The sequence below is a fragment of the Rutilus rutilus genome (assembly GCF_951802725.1).
Source record: "Rutilus rutilus genome assembly, chromosome: 19".
In the NCBI taxonomy this organism is placed as follows: domain Eukaryota; kingdom Metazoa; phylum Chordata; class Actinopteri; order Cypriniformes; family Leuciscidae; genus Rutilus; species Rutilus rutilus.
In genome coordinates this window covers 29,399,790-29,423,320 of record NC_140232.1, presented here as the reverse complement: position 1 = coordinate 29,423,320, position 23,531 = coordinate 29,399,790, and the positions used below count along the sequence as shown (strand labels likewise).

Below are 23,531 nucleotides of genomic sequence, written 5' to 3'. Positions count from 1 at the left end.
TCCACATACAACTGCTTGCCACTTGATGGCAGTGTATAAGATGATGCACTAGTGTTTACTGTCTTGGTTGACACTTGGGTTGATGTGCAACTATGCAATCTAAAACCAAGCATAAGCAAGAAATTGCTTTTTGAATAGCTGTCCACTGTAGTCACCTCTATGCATGAAAGGGATACAAATAATAGAAAAGTAATCAAAACTATTAAATAACAAATGCAGTCATGTAATGTCAAAGACAAATGGCTGAAACTATTAGTTTGTAGCCCCCAAATTCACATAACTGCTAGTTTTATACACTGCACTTTCATTATAAGTTTATATATACTATATATTTTAAACCAATGCATTCTGGATATTCTCATTCGCTGGACATTCATTCACATTTCTAATTTCCACAACAAGATCACATTGTTTGATTCACACTGCCTGCCCACCTCTGCATCTAAAAGATGTTTTTATTTTCAAATGTTACAAAAAGTCTAGTTTGTCTACAAAAGAAAATAAAAAAACTGTACAAAATGTAAAAGCCTCTGATAAAATGAAACATCTGCATTGATATTTCGCAAAAAGCAAATGTTTGACATTTCTGTACATATGAAGAATCATAAATTAATAATTATAGGGGAATATCCTTCATCATATTTTCTTTTAAACAAAGTTTCCAGTTGGAAAAGGGTTAAGGTTAAAACTTAAGCTTACCTTATTGTCTGGTTTAATAAAAAATACATTAAAGACAAAATCATGTAAGACATCTGAAATGGACATTAACCCAAACCTTGTTATTATGCATTCATAGTCAGTTTTTTCCTTATCTATCAAAATGACAAAAACATGACAGACTCCTCCCTTTCCTCTTTGTTCTAATTCAGTTGTCTTTGTTCCTTGTGCTTATAAACTCATTTCCAGTCTTTTCCTCTTTTGTGTCAGGGCGCCAAATCCAATCCGGAGAATTTTCAGGGCAGAACAAGTTGATTGCAGTCTTGACCTCATCTCCACCCTCGAGTGTTCGCTACGGGAGAGGAACTGACATGCTGGTTGAGTCATCACATGCTTTTGAAGAAAAAAATAAAATGTGGCCGCACATACTTGGCGTCTGACACCGTTCTCTATTTCTTCTGCAGAAATTTCATTTTATTCCCTGCAAACAAACATTTTTGTGAGTAAAAAAACTAAATCTTTTTATTCAAGACAAATTGAAAAGCAGAAAAAGATTTACCAAGCCCCTTGAGAAATTTATTGACTCCACTGGGTTCAGGTTCAGGATATGAATCCAAATAATCTGCAGCTCTCACTTCAAACAACCCTGTTAAACAACAACAACATTTTCCTCTCATTACTTAAAGGAACAGTTCATCCTAAAAATGACAACTTTAACCAGGAATATTCCTTCTCTCACCTTTAACACCTCCCTTTCTGAGCTCTCGGTCATGAATGAAGCCAGCAAACATCTGCGTGTCCATGAAGAGCTGAAGAAACTGCCGCACTCCTCGGGAAGGATGAGATTTCCTGAAAGCGTCTCTCTGCAGCTCTCGGGTCCCGCCGGGTCCTACGTCGCTCATATAGAGAGAATAATGTCCGACCAGCTCAACAAAGAACCACACGAACGCCTCTGACACCAAAGTGCTCAGGTCTGACTTCTCTGTTAGGAAAATAAAACCGCAATGTGACACTGATAATGCACAGCGTAAAAAAAAAAAAAAACCATTAAAGGGGATCTATTATGCCCTTTTTCAAAGTCTTTGTTTTTGGGCTCTACTAGAATAAGTTTTCATGCTTGAATATTTAAAAAAAACATTTTACAATGTTGCAGCACCTCTTTTCCCAGTCTGTCAGTAATGCTCTGAACTGCATTTTTTTAAAAGCATCGTGAGCTAAGTTTATCATAGAGTCCATTAGTAGCAATGGTTCTACAATGGGAAACGTAGCCCTGTTTAGTTTGACTCTATGAAGCCCTTCCTTCCGTAAAGTGCAATGTGCTCTGATTGGTCGGCTGGACCAGTGTGTTGTGATTGGTCAACCTCTTCCAGGGTGTTTCATAAATGTCACACCCCTTACCATAACTGTGAGTTTCAACATGCCACTAACGCAACTCAACCAGGCCTCTGCCTTTTTTGCATGTACGTTTCAGAAGAAAACTCATGACTACAATCGAGGCGTTTAAGGGAGTTCAGAAACATTCCTTTTACCAATACAGATAATTACTCCCTTTGGAGTGACTTGTGTTTTGTAACTTTGCAGATGATTTTCATGCTAAAACAGCAACATTACACACTAAATTAAATTTAAATCTGATTTTTGAGGCATTTAGCCCATCTCTATTAACTTTAAGGCCATTTATATGCCCCTTCTAGGAAAACAAAATAAAATATTGTTTTTTGGCATATTGGCATATTCAAATGTTCTTCGATCAAATGCTCTCTAGAATGAGAATGTCAAAAATGATTGCCTATTTAATAAAGAGACCTAAACCTTCCTGTTTTAAGAGGAAATATGTCAACACAGGAAAGAAAACTGTGCTCATCAAGCCATTGCATTGGTCCTGTAATATTCAGTATAACCAGCAAGTGACCGTTTACCATTGGGCCAGCTTAACAAAACATACATCCGAATTGATACTTGTCGACACGGTCCTGACCTCACTGGCCTAGTTTAACAGTTGGTTACTCACCACATCAAGAATGCACAGACAATAGATTTCAAAAGATGAACAACTAATTTGACACAACAAGACAACAGACCAAACCTTCATTCACACAGTGAAACCAGTTTAAAACTGAACTTTGGGTTTGGCTGTGAAGGGAATAACGGCACGTGTGATGAGTCTAACCTCCTTTTCTGTCCCTTGTGTTTTGTTCTAGTATCTCCTCCCTGTTCTCCAGTATCTCCTGAAGCGCTGCCTGCAGCTTTCTAGGTAAGATACAGTCCTCATCTCCAAGCTAGGACAACAGAAGGGAAGAAAAGATGGATGTAAGGAAAGAAACAAATATTGATATAGAGACCAGATGGATGAGTCGCACATGATTGCATTTCACAAAACAATTTGGCAGTAATTAGAAACTGAAAGTGGAAATTAAAAGCCAAAAATAATGAATCAAGTATTACTGCATGCAACAATAAAGATAATGATCTGTGTCTGATTTACACTGCCGTTCAAATTTTGGGGTCGGTAAGATTTTTTTGAAAGAAATTAATAAATTTTTTCAGCAAGGAAGCATTAAATTGATTAAAAGTGGCAGTAAAGACATTTATAATGTTAAAAAAGATTTCCATTTCAAATAAATGCTGTACTTTTAAACTTCCTATTCATTAAAGAGTACTGAAAAATAATCATTTCCACAAAAATATTTAGCAGCAACCGTTTTCAACATTGATAATAATAATAAGAAATCTTTTGTTAATTTCTTGAGACAGATTTTAATAATGTCTTGAGTCAGAGTTTGCTATATATTTTCTCAACTGCTGTGAAATGCTCGCTCTGTCTGGATGGGTTTAAATCCACAAGATGAAAATAAGGATATTTCATTTCATTAAGTTTTAAATAAAAGATTACTGAAGTACATTTTACAAGAAAATAGTATTTTAGTCTTTCTACTTCAAAATTTCATTTCAATGTGTTACTTGCCATTTCTTTGTAATTATTTGTGAAATTTACTAGTCATTTTTGAGATAAAAAAAAAAAAAGTTAATAAGCACACAGAAAACAGGTTAATGTGTTTACTTTCTGGGAGAAATTGGGGTAAGGTGCAAAAATCTAGCTGTGTCGATTGGTTTATGCTTAAGCCGTTTATGACCTTACTCCGATAAAGGAAAACAGGTCAACGCATTTACATGACTACATGTATTGTCGGCTTAATTGGGTTAAAAACGTGCGTGTAAACATGCTCACTGAAGACTGAAGTAATGGCTTCTTAAAATTCAGCTTTGCTATTTTAAAATATATTGAAATAGAAAACAGTTATTTAAAAATGTAATGATATTTCACAATATTACAGTATTACCGTATTTTTGATCAAATAAATGCAACCTTGGTGATCAAAAGAGACTTGAAGAGAAAAAATCTTATCAACCCCAAACTTTTGAATGGTAGTGTATGAGGGGAAAAACTTGATTTTGTTAACAGTGTAAATGTGGCCAAAAAGATCACTTAAAACCACCACATTTATGTCTTTGACTGACAACTAAATTCAGCTACTCAGGCCCTGACTTGAGTTTCAGACCAAACCCTCACAAACACACTTTCAAAAGGACACACCCTTGTAGTTTTAGAAAATTAAAACCTGCATACACACCTGAACGACAAACTTGTCAGCACCCAAATCCACAATAAGCACCTGAAAGAATGAGACAAAATGAAAAAAGAAGGATGGAAGTTCATAATGATAACAGAATGCAAGAACCCATTAGTACAAAGTTAAACGTATGTGTCTTTCATGCTCTTTCAAAACAGAAAGCATTAAAAAAAAACTCATATGCATTCAATCACATAAAAGTCACTATATGGACCAGACAGGAACCTCAGATGGCAAGCTTGTATAATTTTCTAAAGTTCATCAGGTTCTTAAAGCAAGACAAACGCAATCTTGTGTTCACTAAAAAGGTTTGGAGTTATGAAGATTTTTATTTAGAGCACATATTTTAGCACCTTAAATGCTAAACAAGTACTACTTTGTCACCAAGTCGAAGAGTATACTAAACCTGAAGCATCTTATAGATATGATTTAATACTTTATATCAAATAGTACTTTATTGCCGGCATGGGGAATTTCAAGCTGTTAAACAATGGAAACAATTCAAGGCATGACAGTTATTAAATTAAACTCCGGCCGTGCTCATAATCAAATTTCAGAGCTCTCCACTGTTGTTTAGAAGCATCGTATATGGGATCCATGACAGCGTCCTAAAAAATCCCCTTCTGGCAGTCTGTGTTCCAAAGGCCAGATGAGTCCAAGTAAGAAAGTTCATGTAAAACATGAATGTTTTTATTCTTCTGAAGTAAAACAATCTAAAGTTCATAACCCAGTCAAATTACTGAAACTAATATGAGAAAATGGCTAGAAATCAATGATTGTGATGTCAACCCTGAACACATGATCAACAATATTTGCACATCAACACTTATTCAGTGTTCAAAAGTGTAGCCAATCATAACAGATCATTTAAATAAAGATCCTTACTATATAGCTCAGAAAGAGGGTTGAAATTATCACAAAAAAATGTCACATTTTTGGTGCCAAAAGAACTCAAGTCTCAACCTCACCCTCAAGTCATTCCAAACCTGTATGAATTTCTTTCTTCTGCTGAACACAAAAGAAGATGACTCGCTTGACTCGCTTGATATATAACGATGACTCCCTTAATTTAGTCCTAATTGCTTTGGATAAAAGCGTCCGCTAAATGACTAAATGTAAATGTAAATGTAAGATGGAGTCAATGGGGCCCTTCAACTATTTGGTTACCGACATTCTTCAAAATATCTTCTTCTGTGTTCAGCAGAAGAAAAAAATTCATACAGGTTTGGAATGACTTGAGGCTGAGTAAATGATGAAAGAATTTTCACATTTTTGGGTGAACTATCCCTTTAAATATGGCAACTGACCTCCTCGATGGGCATATCCAGCACCTGAGGCAAGGATGGAGACAGCGCCCCCATTACAAAAGGAGTGGGAGAGCAGCATATGTCCAGCATGCTGACAGGGAGCACTGGTACAAACGTGTGCTGCCATGTGAAGGGATACAGTAGTGCCAAGGCAGAGTGAGCACATCGGGATAAGACACTGGCCAGAGACAAAGAGAGTTAGGTTCGAATTGAATTCTAGTTGGCATTCAGAATGGTATATTTGGGTCTCAGCATGGGTAGCGGTCTGTACCTGAGCTTGTCTGCGATGAAGATCACCCTCCTCTCCAGCAGCAGAGAAGCGAAGACCTGCAGGAGTCTGGTCACACTGAGACACTGCAGCAAACTCTCAAAGTCCACGTGCTCCAAACGAGAGTCCACCGGCCTGCACAGAGTCAGAACCTACGTATACGACAGACACACTCGTGATTCTACAAATATTGTAACCTGTTCCTTGACATTTGAGAGATTAAAAAGGTTTCAAATAGGCAAGAAATTCTATGTAAAAGGCTCAATTCTATAACAACAACCATTTATAAAATAATATGAATTAGTCTTGACTCTATATTGTTTTGTAACATTTTTATGAGGCAAAAAAACATTTGAATGTGTCAAGTGCCTAAAAACCCTTGTTGGAATTTGTAGAAAAACTTTTTGTAATATTTTTAACTATAAATAAAAAAACATGTATTAATTACAAATTAATTAATTAATATAATTATGTATCAGTATTGATTACATTTTATTACAATAATTATTTAATATTTTAAGCATCAGTACAAAATATAACAAATGTTACTGATACCATCATAAAAACTATTTTTTAATGATAATTCTTAACTGGTGTTACACCAATTTCTTAATTTGTAAAATAAATTAATTACAAAAAGTTGTCAAGTTGTCCTTTATAACTAGTACTAATGTCAAGAACATCACAATCATCTTTTATGGAATAAAAATAACCAAACTAAATTCAAAAGTTCAACATTTTGCAACTTTTTAAAAATCTAGATTTTCTGAGAATGTTTCAGAGAAAAATCAAACTAAAAGTATTAAAATTCTATGAGATTTCAAATTCTTTGCAGAGTTAAACAATACCTTACCTCATTGCCAGAGCCTGGCAGGAAGCTCTTGACAGTGATGGTGCGTCCAGGAGCGGGGAAGGGAGCTTCCATGACACTGTGCATGAAAGGATGAACCAAAGCAGGAGAAATCTCTCTCCTCCTCTCCACCTCCTCCAAGATCTACTCCCAAACATTTCAGGCAGTTACATTTCAGCATCAATCTAAAAGGATTTAGTGCTGATCAAACAGGAAATTCATATCTGGTCTCAGAAATGCCCCTGACCTTTGAGAACAGATTGAAGCAGCCCAGTCTGCTGATGATGCAGTGAACTTCAGGCAGTCTCTTCCCCTTCCCACCGGGCTGCAGAACACACAGGACAATTGTCAAGGTTAGAGCATATTTAGCACTGAGAATACACAATACACTCTCACTGAATATAATTTATTCACCTTCATGTTGTTCCAAACCTCCATGATGATTTATAGGGGCTTTCGCACCGGGTAGTTATAGGAACTTAGTTATAGGCTCTAGCCACTATAGGCTGGTTCCCCGAAAACTTAATGTTCCCCTAAGGCTATTTTCCCAGTTGCATTCGCAACACCAGTAGGAACTCTGAAGTGACGTGAGCTGGCCGACAGCGACGTTAAGCGCGGCATTCAACAACGCCAACAACTAGAGAATAAAGGACGCCGTGATCAGAGCTGTGTTTTTGTTGTGTGTCGTGGGATTCGTGATAACGGAGATGGAATGTCGACTTATAAGTAATGCGCTTCATGCACAGCTTTTTAAAAATTGTGTTTCGTATGGCATGTGTTCGACCAGTCAACGTACACTTAAGTGACTGGTATTGTGCTGAGACTACTCTCAGCCTCAGACGTCACACCTAGTTGGCTGAACGTCTGATGCATATGGCGCACAAAACACTTCAGGAGTTTTGAAGTCGTCATCTGATTGGTTGAATTCTACAGGATTTCCAGTAGACGTGTGTGTTGCATACTTTAACGGTCTGCCTGGAAACAAAGATGCCATGACGCCAAACCCCTTCATGGAAGAACAACGCCATTGTGTTTACAACTGTGACAATAGCCGCTTTCCGACCGGAGGAACCTTTTCACAGTTCCTAGAAGAACTATTGCGGGAAGTTCCCGGATGTCGGCATGTTCGCACCGCAGGAACTAGGAACGATTTTAGTTCTAGGAACTCCATTTGGAGGAACTAATTTAGCTCCTACTTCAGAGTAGGGTCTAAACCAGCACTATAGGAACTACCCGTGACGTTAGTGTACGCTGATGACCGAACGCACGCGGAACACCAGCACCCGCCATTTTTAAAACAGCCTATATATTATAGCCTATATATTTACTCCAGAAACTAGATACAAACATGGAAAACAGTGATAGATGGGCCTCTAAACCTTTATGCTGAAGAGAAAATTCAACGCAACTTTTAGGGGACCAAGTCAAACATGATTATGTATTTCTGCTCAGCTAGCAACACTGGACATCAACCACACGGCATAGGCTATTTGTTTTCATATACTGTGTACTTTCTATAACAATTCTATCTAATAACATGTTAGACATATCGCTAACTAATGAACACAGAGAATGCGAGCATTGTTTGCTCTGGCGTTCTCAGCGCCGTCAAATTAAAGGTCCGTCGCTCCGTCAAAATAAAAGTCGCCGTGCTTGCGTCACTCCCTTACCCCTCCTACCAGTTCCTATGGCCACCTGGCCAGTGCGAACGCAAACAACAAAACCGAGTTTGGGGGAGAGTAGTTCATAGAACTGTTTAGAAGTGGACAGTTCCCATAACTAAGTTCCTGTAACTACTTGGTCGGAAAACGGCTGTTGAATGCTTATCAGGATTAAAAGAACTTATGTGAGGTTTGGAATGACATGATGAATGCGCATGTTTGGAAAAATAATTAAGGTGACCAGGTGAGATTATGTTTTTCTGTTGAAGTAATATGACCACATTTATAAACTTACCAGGATTTTGCGGCAGTATCCGAATAAACGACTCCCGTCCTCTCCCGTCAGGACAAAAGAAAATGTTTCACTGTGGGTGATAATCAAAGATCATCTTAGAAGAGTGAATTAGTAAGCCAACTAACATAAAACTGTTTAATATCAGCATGTTACCTGGTGTGGTCCGAAGAGGGACACCAGTCATGACAGTCAGGAAAACAAAACTTGGGAATCGCCCTTAATCTATCTTCGGCCTCACGAGACAGACGAGAAGACTTCTCAAACTAAATGCAAAATAAAGACAGAAAAATTATGTTTTATATAAATAAAATATTTAATAATTGCATTTTTATACATTCAATTTGTTTTATTTTACAATTGATATTTATTAAATTTTTATTAAAATTTACTTTAAATATTTTTTTTTATAAATTGAATAAATAAATACATTTTAATTATAATATATAAATATATATAATTATATTAACATTTATTTAAAATTATAATGTAAATAATTGTATTCTAATATATTTTATTATTGTATATAAAATACATGTTAACCGTAATATGTAAATATAAAAAGGCAGAAATAATACTTAAAAAATATATTATTTAAAAAGAAAATGGTGAAACACACATTCCACAAAAAACATCCTATTGTAAAAGTGAAATGTTACGTCATTTTGTCATTAGGTCTCTTTACCTTCGTAGGGAACTGTTGTGTAATCTCAGGGATGTACGTGTTTCCAGGGGAACCTTTTCTAAGCGACACCACAACAAATTGCTGAAAAAGTTGCTGCTGTTGAAGCTGGATCAAGTCCCTCTCTAAAGTGCGGTAACCCGGACGCCGTTTTAAAGTTGATTGAACATAAACTGTGCGCTGGGAGCGATCTACAAAAAAAAAAAAGAAGTTTATAAAAACTGCTTAACTGGTTTGATATACAAGTTAAAGTTGAATAAACAAGAGTTCCCTGTGCTGAGGCCTGAGGGAGACACTGACCTTTAGAGCTCTCCTCAGGATCACTCTCTGTTCCACTCAATTCATCTGCCATAAAACATACATTTACAGGTTGATTACACTTTTTCCTCTAGGTAGACCAAGTAAATATGAAATATGCATCCTTTCTCACCTCTGGTTGCCGTCACCCATACTCGTTTCCTTCCTCTTTTGGCTTCAAAGATCTCCTGGATCCTGTTTACGAGCTACATGAGAAACACACAAATAATAATCCCTCAGGATTTTGTTCACATAATTGCAGGTTAAATACAACTTAATTAAAAGTTTGTACACTACAGTTCAAAGGTTTGGGGTCAAATTTTGAAGGAAAGTCTCATATGCACACCAAGACCGCATTTATTTGATCAAAAATACAGTACAACAGAAATATTGTGAAATAGTTACAATTTAAAATAACTGTTTGAATTGAATTGAAATCTTCTGCAACATTATAATATCCCAAAATTATAAATAAAATTCCCAAACTTTTGAACAGTAGTGTGCGTACTTTTTTTTTACATATTACAATGGAATCCCTGCAAATTAATGTTTAAAATACGAAACGCATGCAAACAACATACAAAAGTATAACTAAGATGCTTAAACATTATCATGTGACTTTATGTGTCACAATGACCTACATGTGTATGTCAGACCTGTAATTCTCTTTTGGTCAGCAGAACATGACATGCTAATTATGATTCATAGTCATGGAGACCACAGCGGTCTGCCCACATCACACAGTGAGACAGCACATGGTGGTGGCATTTGCCCATGATGAGCGGAAACAGTGTGGTGGTGCTTCCCCCCAGATAAAAAACATAATGCTCTCCATGTGTGGAGATGGTAAAGGCCTTTTTAGAGGGATAGTTCTAGAAAATTTGATGGAATAGAAAATTCTGTCATTAATTACTCGCCCTCATGTCGTTCCAAACCCGTAAGGACTTTGTGTCCCTCCATAGACAGCCTACTCAACTACCTTCAAAAAGTTCATAAAGAGATCGTAAAACTCATCCAAACGAATTGAGCGGTTTAGTCCAAATTTTCTGAAGAGACTCGATAGCTTTATTTGATGACCAGATTTGATTTAGGCTTTTATACACATTGATCATTAACAAAAAGCTTAACTAAACCTCTTTGCTGAAGCTCAAACGTGCTGCGTAACACGAGAATGAACCTCGTTGGTTCTCGCATGTCAAGCGAACATGCTTGAGCTTCTGTTTACCACAACTGATGTGTTCGCTGATCAATGTTTAAATGTGAATAAAGTCTAAATTCAATCTGTTCATCGTATAAAGTGATCAAGTCTCTTCAGAAAATTTGAACTAAACCACTCAATTCATATGGATTAGTTTAATCTCTTTATGAACTTTTTGAAGCATCAAAAGTTGCGTAGCTGTCAATGGAGGGATAGAAATCTCTCATATTTCATCAAAAAACAAATATTCATTTGTGTTCCGAAGATGAAAGAAAGTCGTACAGGTTTGGAATGACAATAAATTACAGTTTTCATTTTTGGGTGAACTATCCGTTTAAGCACCACTCAAAGCAAGCGTCATGTGCTGCTTTGACGTCCGCATGAGTTTCAAATTGAGTCACGGAAGGATGATTTTAGGTTGCTAGGTAGCAGAATGCAAGATAAAACAGTGAACAATATGATCATGTATTTGAGCACAGAACTGAAAAAGCTATGACTTTGATTCATCACAGAAAGAAAAAAAAGAGGGTTCATGAAGCTTTACTGTTTCAGTTGAAAGACATGAATCACCATGATCACAGGATACAGTCTAATTTCAAGGTTGTTAACAACATCCAGGCAAAGATAAAAAAAAATGTAAGGGCTTTTTTCTTTTTTTGTGTGAGATACGCATGTGACATACAAATGTGGACAATTATAAGTTAGAAGAAAAGTATACCAAACAAACATCAAATGTCAACAAAGGGTGAGAAAGTATAAAAGTAAATAAATCAGTAAAGAATGTTTAAGTGAATGAAAAATATGCCTCAATTAACATCTCTTTGTAAAACAAAAAGACCATTTAAAAACATTGACCCCACAGCTCCTCAGCAAAAATATTTAAAAAATATAGTATTGTATATAATTATCAATACAAATTTTATTTAAAAAGCCATCACTTTAAACTAAATACAATTAACACTGTGGGTAAAAAAAAACAGATTCAGTCGGGAAGTAACTTCCTTTTAGAATGAAGCAGTTTAAGAAATACAGATTCTGTTATTTTATATTTAATTTTATATTAGTTTAAATAGACATTTTAATGGCATGGAAAAAGCTTTGAAAGTGTGTGAAAGAGACAAGTAAAGAGGGTTGCAGCTGTCCAAACCAGTGTTAATATTGTTAACAAAAACTATTAAAAAGAACTGAAATACAGCTGAAATTAAAGGGGTGGTATAATGCCTTTTTCACAAGATGTAAAATAAGTATCTTTGATGTCCCCAGAGTGTGTATGTGAAGTTTTAGCTCAAAATACCCCACAGATATTTTTATATAGCATGTTAAAGGTGCTCTAAGTGATGTTGGGTGACGTCACTTCTTGTTGACGTTCAAAGTATTGTCAAACAAAATGGAGGTTAGCTCGACCCTCCCTCCTCCTCATTTCATCCCTCCCTCCCCCTCCACTCCGTGCTTCCTGAAACAGTCATGAACGAGTCGAAGGCTTTTCCGATGTAAATTCGGGACTTTGCGCGTTCCTTCTCCTTTTCCCTATTCTTTGCTATTTGTTCATCGGAACGTCGTCTTTTCGGTTGTGTGTCGGCCATTTCAAGAGAATATAATTCTCTATAATAAACTATAATTCATGCTTCTCTTTCCTCCACTCCCCACACCCCCCTTCATGTGCACGCGCACTAACAGAAATGTTGCCTTGACAACAGGGGCGGATCTCGAAAAATATTTATGGGGTGGCGAGAGGGGGGCAAAAAATGTTGAGGGGTGGCAACATATGGCAGATGTACATATACTGAAATTAATCACAGTTAAATTGGCCATAACTTTTAATTCATTGCTGCCAAGTAGGGTGGCAGCAAGGGTGGCATTTGCCACCCCGGTAGATCCGCCCCTGCTTGACAACTAACTGAAATAAAATCAGCTTGAGTTGAAGCACTGAAATTACAAAAAAATAAAACTGAAATAAAATTAAAAGTTAAATAGAAATATTAAAAAACGATTACTAAAAAATTACTAAAAGTGAAAAATTTCAATATAAAAACAAGCTTATTCAAAATATTAATAAATACTTTAATAGTATATAAATAATATTAAAAACTTTTGGTAGTATCTTTAGATGTTTCATTTGGAACGCGTGAGATAACATCTGTGTAAACCACTCAACACAACCTACAGAAGAACTGGACAACTGACATTTCTCACATGCTGTTTGATATTAAAAATGAGTGAATTTTAATGAAGAAAGGAGGGTTCTTACCTCCTCATTCTGCCCGCTCTCATTATTAAAACAACATTCCTCCGTGAGCATCATCTACGCTGCCTTGGCCTGCTGAATTTGGCCTTTCCAAAATAACAATATGGATCATACTAGCACAAAGCTGAATATAGCTGATTACTCAGCAGCGTCCAGTATGATGCAGAGGCACTTCATGATAATCTTCAGCCTCTCGTGCTCCAAAAGGAAGCGTTTCCTGCCACCATCCATCCATCTCCTTACCACTTCCTCCCTCTCTTTCCCTCTTCCTTCTTCAAGCACCAAAGCTGACATTTCTATCTAGACTGTTTTTCATACATGTTTCATGTCTGGTTCTTTCTTATATTCACAGCTATTTTTTATTTTGAGATTTGGGACAAAACAGGCTAGAGAAATGTGGTTTATCTATCAAATAATTATCAGCGTTTGGGTGCAGCTCCTGCTTCTTCTGTTTATAAAACGCTAAAGAATTGATTATGTCATGTAAAAGTGTGGTTAAAGTTCACATGCATACAATCAGAGAAACAGGTGACGGCAGGCACATTGTTGCGCAATGTTTAAGGACGTCTGAGGCACGTGTTTGTGCGTGTGGGTTTACCGGGGATTGTTGGTTTGTCTTGTATGCAGTAGCAGGTTTGGCTGCTGATGATTTAGGAGTGTTTGTAGTGGAGGTACGTGTAGGTGATGTTACGGATTCTTTGCGTTCCCGTCCCATTTTATGCAGCATGTCGCCATTAGGTAATAGTGTGAAGGGCTTCGGTGGGAGCTGCATAAAGGTAACAGACAGTGGATTAGAAAACAGACAGTTTAGTTACACCATTAGCCAGTGGCCTTTATGTAAAATTTCTTATTCTTATTGAATTAAATAGTGGGAATAAATGGCAGCAAGGTTGAAAATAGGGAATTTTCTATTTAAATGTATAGCCAGCTTTCAGTCTATGTCTATTAGCTTAGAGAAAGAAGTATTTTATGCCCACCAAGGCATAATTTGAATATGTTTTAAAATTAATTTATTACTGTGATGCAAAACTGAATTTTCAGCATCACTGCTCCAGTTTTCAGTGTCACATGATCCTTCAGAAATCATTCTAATAAGCGGATTTGCAGCTAAAACATTTTTTGTGTAAACTGATAAAACAATTTCTGCATTTAAAATGACAGTCACCTTGAGGTGTGGGCTCTCTCTTCGTCCAACTGTGTAGTTTCGTGGCCGTCTTATAGGTAAACACATGGGAGAAAGTTTGATGTCTTCATATGGGTTCTCTTTTGGCATATCCGCTGTAAAAGATTGGTTGAAACAACACAGTAACACTTTATTTCAATGGTCTGCTTATTAGACATTCTACTAACTATAAGTAACTTTGCAACTACATGTCAACTAGCAGTCATTAGAGTATTAGTAGACTGTTTGCTTAATATCTGCTGACACTTTATTTTGATGCTCCCCCAACAGACATTTTACTGACTATAAGTAACTTTACAACTACATGTCAACTCACTCTAGTCAAGTCAAGTCAAGTCAAGTCAAGTATATTTGTATAGCGCTTTTCACAATACAGATTGTATCAAAGCAGCTTCACAGTATTAAATTAAAATAATACAACAAGGTTTGTTTCTAGTGGAATTTATTGATTGATAAAATCAAATTAAATATCCCCAGAATATCCCCAACTGAGCAAGCCAAAGGCAACAGTGGCAAGGAACCGAAAAACTCCATCAAGTGACCTAATGGTGTCCTAAAACTCCATCAGGTGACCCAATGGAGAAAAAAAAAACCTTGGGAGAACCCAGGCAAGTAACCCGAACCCTAACCTAACAGTCTACTAACAGGCTACTACAGTCTACTAATACACTAATGAGAGTTAGTTGACATGTAGTTGCAAAGTTGCTTATAGTTAGGACAGTGTCTAAAGAGGACCATCAAAATAAAGTGTAACCAAAGACACTACTATTATAATTTGAAAAAAATGCAAAAAACATTTTGTGTTCTCTACGCTGGCTCCAATACAATTAGGAATGTGCCAAACATGTTTTTAAAATCAACTAGTTGTGGGTTGTCTGTCTTAAGGAAGCTCTATAATTAGGCTTGTTTCTTAGGGGGTGTTTACAATACATAAGATGCCTTCTTGCTTTCAAAGACAACTGAATGGTCTAATGCAGCTGTCTGGGATGCAAAAGACCACTGACTGTGTATGGCTGTAGTGGCGATGTTTCAAGGAAATTAATTTAAGCCGCAACAGTTTTGAGAGGGATTTCACCACTAAAAATAGAACAATACCAATATCACTACCATTTTATAGTTTGGGGTCAGTAAGATACCTTTTTTTTTTAACTGAAAGAAGTCTTTTGCTGCATTTATTTGATCAAAAATACAGTAACAACAGTAATATATTGAAAAATTATTGCAATTGAATATAATTGTTTTCTATACCTTTTAAAATTAAAATTTTTACTGTGATGCAAAGCTGAATACAAGTTAATTTCTTTCAAAAGAAAAAATCCCCAAAGACCCCAAACTTTCCAATAATAGTGTATGAGAAAAAAATTATTAGGCTATATCAAGATGAGATTTTCATTTCATGCAGACATATTTTTCAATCGTACTTCACAGTAATATCTGATCAATGACATGTGTCTTGGGATTCTCAGAATCACTCACAGATGATGTCCTCATAGATGCTGTCTTCAGACAGGGCGTGGAAAAGACCCGAACGGCGGCCCTCCTTCACTCTAGAGGTCTGTTGGGCTGACAGCCGTACCACATCCTCAAACTCAAACGACTTCCTGTGGAGAAGAGGATCAAGATAGGAACAGTCCCTGTACTGTAATCTAACAACAGGTTTTGGGTCTTTCATAAAGGGTAACCATTAATCAAAAGAGGAATGCACTAGAATGCACATCACAGTTAAAATAGACATGATATAGATGTGATATATTATGGGTGATATGTGATATATAAATGATCAAGAAGAAAAAACAATTAGAGGAAGTAGTCAACTCAACAGTGTGACCATAGGAGTGTTCAGAAAGCCCTTGCGTGACCACTGCAATCTTTGCAGAAACAGAAGTAGGCCAAATGTGGACAATGGGCTGCGATTCTGCCAAAGTACAGCTGACATCACAGCTGGGGACGAGGCCAGACAGCTAAACTATCACCCACTCACAGTTAAACTCTCCTCTGACACAAAGCTGTCCAACTCAAAGTATGAAATAAACAATTACAAGAAGTAGAATTTTATATTTTCTTTAGAAATTGTGCAGTGATTACACATGAATAATTCTGGAGTGTTGTAAGTGGTTACCATGTCATTGCTATGCAATTGCTAATGTGTTCTAAATGGTTTCAAATGCTGTGTCCCAAGTCGCATTCTATCTGTTCTAAATAGTATTCAAAATTAAAATAAGTGTGTTCCAAATCATAATATGTTGAAATGAGTATTCCAAAGAAACCCAGTGGTCTACTTTTTCCGGTTAGATTCGATTAGAACTACAAACACGAATAGAATAAAATAAAATAAAGTGTTAAAAAACTACAAACATGGTGGATGTGCGAGTCAGACGGTTATGTAAAGAGAATTAGATAAAGGGGTTTTGAGTGATTAATAATCAGGATCTAATTGGACGAAAATATATTTATTCAAAATTATCCACATTATATTTAATCTGCAACAGCATTGAGAACTTTTGTAATGATACATTTCGTCATTAACTTTCAAATGCATCATTATGCAAATTGTAAACAGATGAGGTAGAGTCTCTGCATGAAAGACCCACGACTGGCAGATCAACGTGCTACAATATTTCACTTCGCAAAGGTAGGAAATTAAATTAAATTGAATGTTGAGGATTTTAACTGTGACGAGATGATTGACAGGACAGTTTAAATGGTGACAGGATGGATGTAACTAAGCAACAGTGCTGTCCATTAAAGACACCATGATGACGCAGTAGTTTGTCCCAAAGCTTGCCTAGACTTAAAAGTATGAACTTTTTCTTCACAAAAACAGTACATATTTTTAAGGCATAGTATAAGTAGGCAAATTGGGATGCAGCAAAAGACTTTATATATACCAAGATGGTGCACTCATATTACTATGAATGGTAAATTTACAGCAGCTGCCTTCAGACGCTCCAGTTGCAAGAGAAACAGCCAGTGTTCTGAGACTCATGCTTAGGACTGCACATGCGCATTGGCTGGTCCAGCCAGAAATAGATTGTTTAATGCTATTTGAGCGTAAGAAACAACATTTATGTGACAGTTCATGTCAGATTTTAAAGTCAGTTATTTAAATGTGACTATTGCAACCGGTTTTTGAGATTTTAGGATTTCCCCATTCAAATAGATGACCGAAATAGCTCCCAAGAGGCATTGCAAATATTTTCTTGAAAGGGACTTTGGTGGTTTTTAGCATGTTGCTATTGCATCGTTTTGGCTTGGGACCTTCAATATAAATCTATGGGATTTTTTAAATCTGATTACTTGGAAAAGAAACCAGTAGCACCTCACTGCAGTACACGAGATCCAGGGGGCGGAGTTGGATCCAGATCTAAGGGGTGGAGATTGGTAGGTTTAGGGGTGGGTTTAGGGATCAGGGGGTGGAGATGGGTAGGTTTAGGTATATGTAAGGTGGGAGGAGTTGGATCTGGATCCAACAAGAAACAGCACACCTCTCTCAACATTCCACATGATTTGAGCTATCAATCAAACTGAGGCATGTCAGTATGAAAACGTTTGGGCCAACACCTATTGTTCGTTAGGATATATCATTTGCGACCAGGTTTAACAGGTTTTGATAACCAGCCAAACGCTATTTATAAAGGGTTATCGACCTGTTTTGTACAATATAATTACATAAGGGGGTTGTTCAATCATCTAGTTTCTGGCATTTGACTTTTTATTAACCCAATTATTTAACGAACCATTGGATGGTATGACAGCGAAAATTTAAATACTTGTCCAAAACAGAAAATTCTAAACCAAAACCAAAACTCAAAAATGATTATTCAGTTAGACTTTGTTTGGAATTAGAATTGAAAGAGTGGGCCACTGCAATAGTGTAAACTGCATCATATTAATCTATGCTCAGTTAGAATAAATGGTGTTAGAGACTTTGGGATGAGTTCTGGATGCACATAACAATGATTTTGATCTTACACTTTTTTTGTATTTCATTTTTGTCACCCTCCCTCCCTCTTCTTTATACTTTACGTAATATGCAAGGAACTGTGACTAGGAACTTGTAACCTCTATGATTACTTTGTTGTATACATGCCTGCAAGTAACCTTCCAAAAACAAAAACAATAAAAGCATCAATGATAAGAACTGTTAGAAGTTAGAACATATTCTAAATATTGTAATGTTTTTCTAAGTGATTACCTAAATATATTAAATGCAACATCTGACAAGATATATTCATGAATAAGAAATTGAGTTTAAAGTACTTTCAATTGTTGGGTGCTGCACATAAAAAACTCCATTTCCTTTTTTATGTTTGGGATTAACTGTGTAATGTGATCCGCACTGCGGGAAAAATATTCACCTGTTCTTTCTGTTTCTGGAAAACCTGTTGAAAGTGTTGACTGGACAAGGAGGTGGTGGACAGCTGGGTGGCTTTAATATGATGTCATGCTTCCGGACTTGATCCGATTTGCCGACTAATGGAGTCTGGTTCTCCAATTGAATCCGTTGGCCGGGCGGACTGCTCGCACCCTTGTATTGGAATGTGCGCTGTGGTTTAGGTGGAGGGGAAGAAGGTCCAATTTCACCAAGACACTTAGTCACCATTGAGGAATCTTTCTCTCTCTCCCAGAAAGATTCATCTGCCTCCAGTCGTTTCCAGAAACCCCTGGAGGTGTAAAAGTTCCCTGGAGGCAGCAACGCCTCTGGATCATCTGCACACTGAGGTAGAGATGAAATTTCGACATCTGGGAAATGGTTTGACTTAAAATGATTGCTTTTAACATTCAGTTTCGTCACTTGGACTTGGGTTACAGTGCTTAGAGACTTAGTTGCAGGAGTTGATGTTACAAATTTATCCAAATGCGTGTGATTTCTTGGGAAATCTGACTGGATTTCACCTGTAATCGGTCTTAAAGTCATATGGTTTTCTCTGAAATCCAAACCCAGGCTTTTTGATACAGTCACTTTGTTACGACCTCCTTCATTGCAATCAAGTCCATTTCCAAGAAGGTCCCCTGAAAGCCTACGAGAAGCAAGAGTCCGCTGGGTCTGAACTTTTCCACTCCGGACGTCCTCCTGCTGGCTGAGTCCCTCCCATTGGGAGATTTTCTGCTTGATGTTGACGCCAGGCTCTCGCGAGAGTGGCCATGCTGCTGTTGTCGCCGTCTTCCCTCCTGGTCCTCCTGTGGTGACATTCTCCCCTCTTTTTCTATGGTCCACTCTAGGAGCCAGCATGACGACTAGGATGCCGTCACAATGCAGGGCTGTCTGGCATTGCAACAGCAAGCCTATCAAGGAAGAACCCCTTCCTTTGCGGTTAATAAAGTTAATAAAGTTCACAGAAGAACCTCTTTCCTGTAGCACAGCTATGTCTTCAGTTCCTCTGCCATTCTTCCTTCATTTAAGAGACTGCAAAGGGGGAAAAAACACAAGTGGTTCAACTGACAAGCACATTTTGCAAACACAAAAGGTGATGGTCTCTGCATGCTGCATAAATGCAGGAAACCAAAGATAGTCACTGTCAAGGTCAGCACTGAAACCAAAAATAAAAACCCTAACAAAGAGGAGACTGACAACGACAGGAACATGGGAGAAGACAAAGCATTGTAGAGGCCTCTATCCCCAGGAACACCCACCACCCCCACTCCCACCCTCTCCAGCTGGGCCCGTCCAAAGCACTGCCATGCATTAACACACTTGAGCATAATGCAATTCAATTTCACTCCTCTCCAAAAGCTTCTTTCAGCCACGGCACGAAAAGGACAGGCATTCCAAGTATTTCCACATCCATGTGCACATAATAGAAGGGCCTTCTTTGTGGTACAAGAACAAGTGGTCAACACATCAATGAGGAAAATATGCACAATTTCATGCACTTTAATATACGCTGGTGTCTATGCACCGAGTTGACAATAAAAAGAGGCCACTTGAAATTCCTCTTTCCTGCGTCTACTGTAGCCGGGATGGATCTGGCAGCTTTAACACAAGCCCTCATCTGCGGCCAAAGTGTTTTGGACACGTTGCACATTACGCTGAGAGTGAGGACATGCTGAAATTCCTTGGCACTGGGATTGAACGACATAATAATTTGGTATATTGACCACATTTGATCAGTCGGCCCAAAAATTATGCCTTTGTTCTGAATGACCTACATCTAACGTACGAACTGGAATCTCTCCATGATTCGAGCCAGATCCCATCCCCCTTACAGGATCATCACATCTACTGACCCACTTGTGTCTGCAAGCGTGTGCAGGAAGGCCCGGGTTTCCTGATTCACAGGAAGATAGGATCAGCAGAATGTCCATAACGATGATTTTACTAATTTAATCTGGTGTAGTATTTCCAAGCTAGTTTTTTGTGACTCAAGAGGTCTGGTATGAAACATAACCCGTCAAAGTTCACAGACGCATAGTCTGAAATGGTGCAGATGGTCTGTGTAGGTTTGGACGGGCTACGTTAACGGTTAATTACAACCTGCGGAGTCTGTTTAAGTCATCCTGACTTAAAACTTCCCGACTGCATGTTAGGAGGAACTTCTCATGACATTCCCAGCACCAAACCCACAACAACAAAGTCTCTTTTTTTCCAAGCCACCTGCTTCCATATATGCCACCGCACGCCAACGAAGCTCCGCATTTGGGGTTTGGTGATCAAAAGAGTCATCAACAACCGCAGACATACACAAAACACCCCTACAATGCCAACATCAACCAGACACTAGTATTACCCCAGCCCTCAAATGGTAGGCAATCAAGACATAAATAAACTATAATATTACTTTTGACAGGTGATCCAACCACCCCAGGTGCTTGTGCATGAGGGGACATGCTTCTGGGTGGGGTTGATTAAGAGGGTGAGAAAATGAGCGAGTTCACTGTCAAAACTAAACATAATCATGTCTATAAGACAAAACATTCTGTCAAATACTGCCCAACTCATTGAGTTATAGAAGTTAATAAATAACTCAACTATGGTGTCAATACTATAGATATTTTCACCCAAGCGAAAAGAGAAAAGCAGAAGATTTCGCCTTTGTACAACATGAATAAATAATTTTTTGATTAGCATATTTATGTGAAAGGTAGACTTCGGCATAAATGTAAATAAAAGGTGTCTATAAGGACATTTAAATAATCAATTAAACAAAGGAAGAAAAAAAACAGAATTTATTATTAAAGGCTCTAAAATCAGATACGAAAAATAAAATGTAAAAATACAAGAAAATAATAAAGTAAAATAAAATATATTAATGAAAATAAAGTTTCAAATTAAATAAATTAAAATAAAAACAATAAATACTTTTAGAAATTGTATTAAATTTAATATAATAAAACAAATAGCCTAAATAAAAGCAGCGACCCAGAGCTCTTTCTTGTCAGCCAGTTCAGATCTTTTGTTATGAAGAAACATTAACTTACTTACGCAAACTTGTCCGCACAACACATATGTTCGACTGAAATAAACCGAAATAAATGTTCTCATGAGAGCTCATTTCGAGTAAACACTGAGAAGTCTGTAACTCTGTTGTGGAGCGCAAGTCTTCATATTTCACGGCTGGTTAGCCAGTCGGCTAAAAACTTCCTCGAGAGAAACTTTGTATCCATTCACTTTCACAGCGAGTAAACAACGGGTCACAAAGTAACAGATGATTCCTGGCAACAATGTAATGCCTGGTGTTGTTTATATTCCCGAAAGAAACTGTTATCGGTGTTCCTTAAAGAGTGTATGGATGTGTTCGTGTAATCCTGCTCCTCCTGTGCTGTCAGTTCCCCCTCTGAGCTTCGGTTCCTCTGAGTGGATGAATCAGCTCACGAACTGGTGCTGCAATAAAAGTGTCTTCATAAAATGACCGATGTGTCTTCCTGGTTATTACAAGCGACTCGTTCAGGCAAGAATTACTTGAAACGGAAATGCTATTTTGATTCTATTGTTTTAACTTCTTAGTAACTTGAGGGACATATGTTAGCACAAGTGCTTTAGTGTGTGTTAAAATGCATTGGCAACATTTTTTCGGGAATAGTTTTGCCCACAAAGCATTGAAGAATTGAACGACTGATTATTATGAATTATGGGAATTATGCATAAGAAGAGAAAATATGACATTGTATTGTAATCCATCGTGTGATTTTATATAATAATAATATATTAATGTTTAAAATAGCTAATTTAATTTCATAATACACATTATGTAGTCATACAATAGGTTTGAGAAACAACAAAATTTTAAATTGAAATGATATTCGACAATCTTTCCATACAGAGAAGCTCTCAAACTGTACCCCAAACTTCATACATCAAGATGCATGACCTGTTGTTGTGCCTGGTTTGGCACTAATGACAACAAATGGCACTTGCTATTATGTAGCCTACCCATGTCAGGTTCCTAAGTTTTAATATGCAGATGTCCAATTGACATTTGAGTGCTACAGAGGGGGAGGAGAAGGTGAAGTGTTGCTTTTGAATGACATGAGAAGACTTGGAATACAGTGAGTGGGTATTGCTTTTACAGAAGTTGGTGGTTGTGATGTCCTTTTTAGACTTGACAGCCTTTGGTCTCAATATGGAAGATGGGCAGCATGACCATCTGTATAACATTTTGTGTGTGTGTGTGTGTGTGTGTGTGTGTGTGTGTGTGTGTGTGTGTGTGTGTGTGTGTGTTCCACCGAAAAAAGTTAACCAGGTTTGGAAAAACAAAGTTAAGTAAATCGAAACAGATTGAATTTAAATATAGATTTTGTTTACTGAGTCAACTGTAACAGGCTTTTTCCCCAAAGCATGACCACTAAAAAACATAATAAGGATACAATAAACACAGAGCCGACCAGTCCTATACGCACACTACGCAAGTTGCGTAGGGCCCCGTAAATTACTCAAGGCCCCGCCTCCCCCTCGTGTCAAAGCCAGGTCAAAGCGCATCAATCAAAGTTTACAACATCGATGAGAAAATTAAGCAGAACTATCCTTCTGGTCACGAAAAGAGAGAGAGGGGGGAAAACACACCATGAGAGTGAAATGCGGGAACAGCAACCAGGCAGACTTGTGTTCTCTCCTCTCCAAGTTTGATGTCAGGAAAGAACAGTAAAGTTAAGTTGATGAGCATTTCTCTCTAGTCTGTCTGTCTTGCTAACCTAACGTTAGATGGGCAGTGCAATGCATCTTTTGGCCTTTCTGTGTCTTGCTTGCTAATGCCGGCCACTTCCAGGGCTGTGCCTGTGTTCTGTGACTTTGTGCCTGACAAAAAAAGTGAGAGTGAAATAC

The 23,531-nt window shown here is 37.5% G+C and overlaps 1 protein-coding gene across 2 annotated transcripts; it reads right to left on the bottom strand.

Moving 5' to 3' along the window:
* Positions 1-437: 437 nt before the first annotated feature.
* dennd2c (DENN/MADD domain containing 2C) lies at positions 438-22,098 on the bottom strand. Of its 2 annotated transcripts, none has more exons than XM_084389214.1 (19): positions 21,696-22,098; positions 18,631-19,679; positions 15,749-15,873; positions 14,255-14,367; positions 13,688-13,855; positions 9,780-9,852; positions 9,650-9,694; positions 9,353-9,540; positions 8,824-8,933; positions 8,671-8,740; positions 6,962-7,039; positions 6,718-6,858; positions 5,868-6,016; positions 5,597-5,774; positions 4,290-4,331; positions 2,828-2,936; positions 1,397-1,639; positions 1,217-1,303; positions 438-1,138 (listed from the first exon to the last, which is right to left on the bottom strand). In XM_084389214.1, exons 2-19 carry the CDS (start codon positions 19,503-19,505, stop codon positions 1,107-1,109), a joined length of 2,826 nt encoding a protein of 941 aa, XP_084245340.1. In that variant the 5' UTR covers positions 19,506-19,679; positions 21,696-22,098; the 3' UTR covers positions 438-1,106. The 2 variants fall into 2 exon arrangements, with proteins under 2 accessions (XP_084245340.1, XP_084245341.1); XM_084389215.1 differs by having other exon boundaries at positions 21,692-22,069.
* Positions 22,099-23,531: the final 1,433 nt, after the last annotated feature.